The sequence below is a fragment of the Astatotilapia calliptera genome, chromosome 17 (assembly GCF_964374335.1).
Source record: "Astatotilapia calliptera chromosome 17, fAstCal68.1, whole genome shotgun sequence".
In the NCBI taxonomy this organism is placed as follows: Eukaryota; Metazoa; Chordata; class Actinopteri; order Cichliformes; family Cichlidae; genus Astatotilapia; species Astatotilapia calliptera.
The window spans coordinates 23,956,658-23,965,505 of record NC_137438.1 but is presented as its reverse complement, the minus strand read 5'-3'; the positions used below and the strand labels follow the sequence as shown (position 1 = coordinate 23,965,505).

Sequence of the window (8,848 nt, the reverse complement as noted above, 5' to 3'; positions counted from 1 at the left end):
CTATGTTACAGCAAAATCCTTATTCTGAAAGCATTTAAATAAAGCACTCATTTTAGTCCCTGAATGAAAGAACAAATGTCACAAAATGAGGAACTAAAACAGGTGCAAAAGCTGTTCTTTTTACGTACTTATTTATTTTATTTCAGCAGAAACTGGTTGTGCAGAGGTGGCTGATGGTGTCACTATTGTAAATGTTTGGTCCGGTCACCATGGAAAACACTCACTACTTCTCCCTTGGCCACCTCCCCTTGTTAATATTACACCAAGAAATTGTTTACTAGGATTTTCCTGCACAACAAACCTGAAGATGAAAAGCCCGAAGCACAAGACGCACTCTACATAATGAGCTTTGATTGCAAATACAGATAGAAGGCTGTTCCGGGCTTACAAACACACACACACACACACACACACACACACTGGTGAACTCTTATTTGTGGAATTGATAGGGTCCATTGTTTCCACAGTGCTTTCCACTATATGCCCTGTAATGCAATTAAGGCCAGGAGATTTATGCTGCTTTGTAGCAGCCCAGAACCTGATCCGTGTTGTGTCTGGAGTCGGACTGAAAAGCTGCCTCTCTGTCCAGCTGGTCCTGGTTTCTGCTCTGGCCTCTGTCAGTGTGTGCAGCTATAGTGCTGTTCACTTCCTAATTGAAAGCTTTGGTTTATTGTAGGCCTGTTTTTGTGTCACATTATTTGCCTGAAAATTTGTAGTGAGCTGAGAAGGGAGATAGCCTCTTTGTGCCCAGTGTCTCTGTTATTGTGTTCACCAAGGAAGCATGCCTGAGAGAGTTGCACTAGTTTAGCTGGATGGTAATTATTAACAGCCATAAGCTATTTGAATAGGCTGCATTTTTTCAGCCTCCCACAGAGAGAGGCTCTGACTGCAAAGTGTAAACGCATAAAACACCTTCTGGGCGAGTGGAGACGTTTTCAGGCTCCTTTTAAAGAGAAAATGAGTAAACTGAAAGCCTAGAGTTCCCTGGACATGTCTGCTGTGGAGAGAAGAGAAGTTTCGGAGGCTCGCTGGGAAATTAGACCTTCCAGAAATCGGGATTTCAAGCATCCACTGAGGCCACTGGTTCTGCCCAGGCATCCTGTCTGCACGAGCACCTGGCCGGCTGATGGCTCCAATGGGGTGAGTCCATGCATGCCCACCCAGCAGTAGTGGCCTACTGCCGCCACCGCCCACAACTCTGAAATCCCAAATGAAAGACACGTCAAATGCTGCTGAATGAGCCCCATGGCGAGAACATGAGAGGGAAGATCCGTAACACCCGGCACATCTGTCCACCTCTCTGACACTAATGAATGTTAAGTAGGTTAGCTGCTGGTGTGCCAGTGTCCCACCGGTCATTGTGGCCAGTGGTGGCAGCGGGCTGTGCTTTTGTCATGGTGCGCCAACCCCCCGTGATACGTCTAAAATGGCTCGACCACTTACTCCTGCACACAATCCTGACACCAATAGTCACCATATTGATCCCTCGTGCTGGCAGATTAAAGTATAAAAGGAGGTCTGTCCTATCAGCAGGGGTCTCCGCTGACTTCGAGAGCTCATTTCAGGGTCACAGAGTCCTCTCAGCCTCCTGACCCAGACCCTAAGTGAACACACGAAAACACCGGTGCAGGGCAGGACAGAAACCTTTCCAGGGATGAAGTCCATTAAACAGGATTGGTCAGATGCTCACATTCACAGCTCATTATAGCTGACCCCGGGCTCTTTCTCTTTCAGTGTGCTGCTCGTCTTTTCTATCTCTGGCTCTAACCTGGCCAAAGCCATGCTGAGGTGGTCACTCTCGCCTTTTGTTTGCATTGATAGCTCAGCCGTTAACTTGATTGTCTTCTAGACTGGATCGCCTCGTCCGTTGTGTTGCTTTGTCGAGTTCCTCGAGTGTGCTTTTTAAGTTTAGGGACTGTGCAGCTCTTTTGTCTCAGTGCTCAGCGTTACTCAGGCTCTAAGCCTGGGGTGAATTTCCTGAATAGATTGGAAACTGTCATGTTTTCCACTTGTGAATAATCTTTTTCATTGAAGAATGATGGACTTCAGATTGTTTTTAAATGACTTTATAACCTTTCCCAATTATTCATAATGGGCAGCAACAGTTCCCTAAGAGCATTGCTGATGTCTCCTTGATATTGTGTTAACGCACACCGGAAAACTGCCAAAATGTGAGGTGCTCACACTTGCTGATGATCAGTTATTCAGATCAGATTATTCCAGTGGAAGCAGTTAGGGTATACTTAGATTTATACTCATTTGAGGGTGTATTTAATTAATTATAAGGCCTGCTGAGGACCAGATTTTTTTTTTTATCATGCCCTGATCCCTAAAGCCTACTTTCTTTTTCCTATTACTCAATATGAATATACAGAATCTGTATATGACAAGACTTTTTGTACTGGAAGCTTTCTGCCAAAAGGTGGATTCTGTTCATCTGGACATCCACTTGTAGCCTTCAAGTTATTGACCAGTCATGCTTTAGCAATCTGTGTGAAAAAGAAAAGACTGATACCAAACTGAAAGCTTGACACCATAAAGTATTTCTGCATTTGTAAAAAAAACGATTGTCATGAAAAATACCCTTCAACACTTCCAATATATTACTAGAAATTGTGCCAGAAACCTTTAGTCTGATTTTTATTCTAAGGTTTGCACATGTACCACCACCCTAATGGCAGCTTGTTTACTTCCGTAAGCTACCTGCATTGTTCTGGGTAATTTGTGTCCTTGGTGCTGACCTCACGAGCGCCCAGCTCACTGTTCGATTCCTGCTCTCTGAATTAAATGCTGATTAAATGCCTATTAATGCACAATGACTCGCAGACGGGGTGTAATCAGGTAAAACAGAGTTAATAAAACATCCAGTGTGGTGCTGGGGAGAAAAGGAAGAGCTCCCCTGAGAAAGACAGACAGATGGCGACAGGAACCACCAGAGAGAGGACAAAGCAGAGTGGGAGAGGGGATAAAGCAAATACCAGCCACCACTTTGGTGATTAGTTCTAAATTGGTAATTTGATCTAACCGCTTCCACCTACTCATTATTGATAAGACAAACCATATTTGACCATATTTCCCCCTGCTGGCTCAGACCGACAGCACAACACTTCCTGTCCACTTGCCAGCCCACGCCACCCTACGCTCAGCAGTTCTGACAGGAAGTGCCGTGAGGTGGAGCGTCGACACACGCACAGTGGAAATCCCATCTGCCAGGAATCTCCCTAATCTCATCATCTGAACTGAACAAGGAAAAGAGGAGCAGCAATCACTTTAGACAAACCCTCTGTTGGGATTATGTGATGATGGGTCAAACGGTGACATCAAAGGCAGAGCGAGGACCGCGAGTAATGAAATTCTGTTTGAGCTAATAGACCACTGGCTTTCTTTTTTTTCTTTTGTCACGAGTTTGCTTCTTTGTTTGGAATGAATAACATGAAGACTAAATGTTTTCATCGATGAGTTTGGGAAGTGATTTCCAGAAATTTTTAAACCTTTCAGGAAAACACACGTCAGAGATGTTAAAAAAAGTGATTTATGGAGCTATAAGATAAAATGCTGAGTAAATGTAAATTCATAACTTTTATCTGTAAATTTGTAAAGTAGTCTTTACCTCAGACTTGCAACAGTAATCTGATGACATTTGCCTTTCTTGGCCAGGCTTGATTTTTTTTACCTGGCAGCAGAAAACATTAATTATGATATCAGAGTGAGGGGTTATCCTTAAATGAGATATCCATATTTTTATTGTTGGCTAGAGCAGCTTTACATGACTCACAGTTAAAAAAAGAAGCTTCTTTATCTTGCTGAGGGTTTGGTGCAGCGCCTCCGCTCCTCTCTTGCTAGGATTGGTTTTCCAATATTTGGACTGAACACTGAAACAGTATATGATCATGAGGAAAAGCCTAATAGTCAACTTTAGTATGATCATTATTTTGACATTTATAATTGACATTAAGTTTTCTTTATGTGACAAATGCACATTTAACTAACAGCTCATTTATATACCAGGATAGCAGGATTTAATGAGCCTTTCAAGGGACATGGGCTTCAGAGAAGAATCACCTTTCATTTTGTGTTCTCTGTTAGTTCATTGTTTCCTTTTGGATTTTGAGAAGTGCTGAAGTTCATGTTCTCTATCATTTCATAGTTTCTGTTATAGGGTTATTTTGCATTTCCTTGTGCTCGCGAGTTTTGTTATTTTCTGGTGCTTTGTAATGTTTCCTTATTTTCTCTAGATCTTAGTTTAGTTAAAGGTGACTCTAGGTTTATTGGTTCCCTTTAGCATTCCCATTCTGTTCCTTCAGCCTCGTCTTTGTGCAGGTCTTTATGTCTTTCTTGTTCCTGTTCAGTTGTGTCTGTCTTCCTGTTTAGTTTTGGTGAGTGTTACTCTCTGTGTCAAGTTTTACTTCCGTATAATCATTTGTGTCTGCAAATTATTCCACCTCTCACATACCCTTTAAATGACACTCTCAGGCCGAGCTTAGGATCAGGACTTTTTCACAGTGGTTAATCCGAACCACACAGCAACATATTAATGACTAACCCCATGTTGTGGATGGCTTCATCTCAGAGGTGTCATCTGATAGCATTTGTCTCTTCCTGCTGGGGACTCTCAACAAATTAACCCTCTTACTGCATTTTCCCTATTCTCATGTGTTCATTAGTCTAACCACAGCTTTGTAGTTAGGCTTATATCACAAACCCTCCAAGCACTGTTCATATCCAGACATAGCGTTGCCAAAAAATGTTAAATCCATAATGAGACGCATATTTTTTTTAAAAACTAACAATTCCGAAATTAAAATCTTTTTCTAATTGCATTTATTGAATAATAAAAACTGAACACGATGTTTTTTTCTGCTATGTGACTGCAGCCTCTTTTTTGTTTTGCCCAGTTTTCTCTTTCGGCTCATTTGATTTCTCTACATTTTAATCACAGGCCACCCCAGCCCCCAGCCACTCCATCCTCTGCTGTCTGAAAATGATGTACTTGATTTCACATTCAACGTAATTAGCGACAATGAGGTCACTGGGCCACAAGTGCCGTGATTTACTGAAAAAAACGGTTGTTTTTCCACGTCCGTTCATTATTTGGCAGCAATTAAGGCGTCTATTAAGGACGAAGAGCTCGTGAGGTATTTCTGGCATAATGTGTGTAATCATACATAATGTGCTTTGTTGCATACAACAGGTAGGTAGACAAAGGAGGTAAAATGGGCCAGACCTGACGCTGCCCTCTAGCCTCTCATGGTGGCACTGAAGCTGTTTGAGAGCTCCGCAGCAGAGGAAATGGAAGCACGCATCAACCTCCATTGTCTTCCTCCTCCGTGTGCCACTCTTGCCCCATGTAACCTACTCTGGTCTGGGGTTACAGCCCATGAATGAAGGGTGAATCCTGGGAGGGTCTGCTCTCCTGCTCCCTGCAGTGGATCAACTCTGGAGCTGACTCAGTGCTTCTGGGAGCTGCCAGGAGCTGCAAAGAGAGATGGATGAGCTGCTGGGAATTGGCTGGTGTTGTGTCTCCGGGTGATTGATGAGTTAACACAGTGCCTCTTGCTCCATGGGTCAAACCGACACATCGGGACCACAGGACCACCGTACTGTCCCAAGGAAGCTTTATGTTCGAAGAAATGAGGAGCAGACGTTCTGTACACTGAGCAGATGTTGGAAAGCTGGTTGTGTGGGAGAGAAGACTTCATCACAGAGTCCTCAGCTTCTCCTGGAGGTGTTTCACAGCAGCTCAATAATCAAGACAGAGGGGGTTTAAATATCTCCAGAGAGCCCACTCCCTGTGTGGCATTATGTGTTTTCAAATGCTTCAGTCATTGTTCTCAGTCCCAAGGCCTGTGGAGTTAAAAGCATTTCAACTCTTTCAACTGATCAATCTCAATCTGATAGATCTGTACTTAAATAAGCCGTCTTTCTGCAATCAATACTGTTAAATGTGACTTATTTTCTTTTTCTTGCAGAGACCCATTTATGTCTCTTTTGTCAGCAAGGCTATCCTGTGGGACAGAGGAGTCTGCCACTACACTGTGAGTGCCCAATTTTACACTTCGTAGCCACAAAGAACCTGAACAGATTTTGGTATTCTTACCTGTTGTTTTTGTGAGATTGTACAAGTGATCCTTCTAGCTTTCCAAACTTGCCATAAAATCATGAATACCTCCTGTTTATAAGTGCGCTCTTGTGAGACTAGATTAAGGGTGTTTCAACCCCTGAATTGTTTAATCCATTTAAATCAAACTTCATTTCCCCTCCTTGGAGCAGTTCGTTTATGCAGATGTGAACACAGTAATCGCACTTGTTTTCAACATGATCTGACACCGATATGATCATAGTACCAGGTGTACATTACAAGTTTGAGCTAAGAAACTTCCTGTATGCTTTGTATGGAACAATGGATGCACAAAAGTCTGTACAGGCTAGCAACTAGCCATGAAACGAACATAAAGTCTCCATTCTCCAACAGTTCAGAACACAGCATCTTCTTTCTGTTTTTTATCCTCTGTTATTACACATCTGAGCGGATTAAACATTGTGACGTGGTTTGTGCTGATACATTTTGGTTCACTTGGATTTTTCTCTGTGTGAAAAGAATCCAAATCATGGTGAAAAGCGGCAAGTTTACAAACTCATCAACTGATTCGGACCAGAACAAATTAACTACAGGTGCCCTAAAAGATATAAGATAAGTCGTTGGAGTCGTAGAAAATGTTAAAAGGGTAGGTTTTGCCATGGCTCACAGCAGAATCTAATGTGTCATAGCATAACAGGAAGTATATTTCATGTCTGCATCACGTATTTTGCTCAGGCAACGCAGGGATGCACCATCGTGATGCACCATGGCTTTTCTCTGCCTAATGGGGCGTCCAGACGGTGGTGAGGTGGCAGCCAGAGTCCTCAGAAAATCAGTGACATTCAGGAACTTCCAGTGAAATAGATGCTAGGACTCAAGATTTCTTAACTTCAAAGCAAAGGTAGTGAATAGATTTAGAAGGGTTCTTGGCAACCAGAGTCAGCAATGTCTGCTTGCAACCAACTGTCAGCACCAAAGTGATGGCTCACTCAAACCAAGTCATGGTTCAGTATTCAATGTTTGTACAAAGACACGAATCGTGACATCTGAGACAGATCAGATGAAAAGTGTTGTTCAGCGACAAAAATATATTGCAAGTTAATGTACAGGATCCAGAATCTATACTTTGGTCCAGATACCAAAGGCTGTTAATGAGTATGCCTCTGACATAAGGGGTATTCGACATGGAGCATGGAGGATCATCCATTTAAGGATGAAATCAGCAAATAAATGTTAAAGTTTTAGCTCTGTTTTCACTCAGAGAACAGGGCAATTTAAATTTTTTTCAAATTCCTGAAAGCTTTTTATAATTTGAACCCTTGCTTTTCCTCTAACAAGCAACATAAAACACACACACACACACATATTCTTCTTCTTCTTCATCTTCTTTCTCTTCAACACTCACGATTCCCCACCTCTCCCCTCTGCTGAAAAGCGTCCGGGAGTGGATGTGCCGCAATTAACAGTGGAGTTGCCATGGGGACAGCACAGTTGTGTGGGCTGGCTTCCTGTCTCGGCCTCTGGTTAAACAAACAAGTAAAGTCGTCGGACAAAGGGGCCCGCTGGTCCTTACAGCCTCATTTACATCCTCAACCGCTTTCACCGCTTCTGCATTCACAGAGTTCATCAGGCCTGGCATCACCCACTGCCATTCTCCAATCTCCTGCGCCCGCTCTGGTTATATCTAATAAATCATGAGGGCATTGTGATGGTAACAACTGCCCGCTGTCATACAGGGGGACAACTTTTACAACAAGGGTAGCTAAGCAGAGAGACAGAGAGGCTGTTGACCCAGACATTGATGCTCCTCTACTCTCACCCAGGATACGAGATGCAGGTCGGGCTGCACAGGTGCCCAAACATGGAGGCAGAGCACTCATATATAACAGGGTTTTTACATAAAAATGTGGTATGTTTGTTTGTTTTTTAGTTTAGGAGCAATATTGTTAGAAAGAATTTACCATATTTAGTTCATCTGAAACTTTATTAGTTCAACAACACCTGCTTCCAAACAATTTCACCAAAATGTCGGAGTTGTGTCAGCACATGGCCATAAAGGAAGTATTAATGGAGTCATTTACTAAACTTTGAGGCACATGCTGTTAATAAATTTTTCCCCAAACTCTGTAAAGTCCATTATTGTAATATTAAAGGTTGTAAACATAGACAGATAAAAGAAGGTTATGAGGAAATACTACTACTATTAATGTTCATATCACCGTTCATCAATAATTACTCTGTGTTAAGTCATTTTGGTGACTGTACATCAGAGGAAGGAAAAACCAATTAATAAATCCCTGATGTAAAAAATGGTTCCAAAACTTTTGTTCAGTTATACGTGAACTTCAAGGGCCTTAGAGGACTCTGAGCACAAACTGTGCGGCAGTATCGTCACATCCTTGCTGTGCTGAGTTGTTTTGGGATCTGTGCGTTTTCGGGGTAAAAGCTGCCGGACCCTCTGGGGCTGCGTGGGCCCGTAAATCAGGGTCATTGTCTCACCATCGAAAGTAGAAAGTTGCTCTGAATGCTAAGCTGCATCTGAGTCTGGCTTCTGACACGAGCTGATAATCAGATTTACTCCCCAGAATCCGCCGGACTCCACAATGTGCCCCACTGTCGTCGTCCCTCACTTTGCCTCTCGCCGGCCCCCTTGCCAGAGTCCCGACCCTCTCCCCTCCTCCCCCATAGCAAAGCTAATTACACCCCGCAGAAACACAAATCTCCATGATTTAAAAAGTCACTCTTTTTCAGGGGTTTAACCTTGTTAGG

The 8,848-nt window shown here is 42.9% G+C and overlaps 1 protein-coding gene across 1 annotated transcript in view; it reads left to right on the top strand.

Annotated features, from left to right (window-relative positions):
• Positions 1–895: 895 nt before the first annotated feature.
• The window catches only part of LOC113008682 (uncharacterized), a 68,743-nt gene continuing 60,790 nt past the window's right edge, over positions 896–8,848 (top strand). The window contains exons 1-2 of the mRNA XM_026146301.2: positions 896–1,140; positions 5,970–6,035. Of these exons, the coding sequence (XP_026002086.1) occupies positions 991–1,140; positions 5,970–6,035 (216 nt within the window). The 5' untranslated portion in view covers positions 896–990. The remainder of the gene's footprint in view (positions 1,141–5,969; positions 6,036–8,848) is intronic.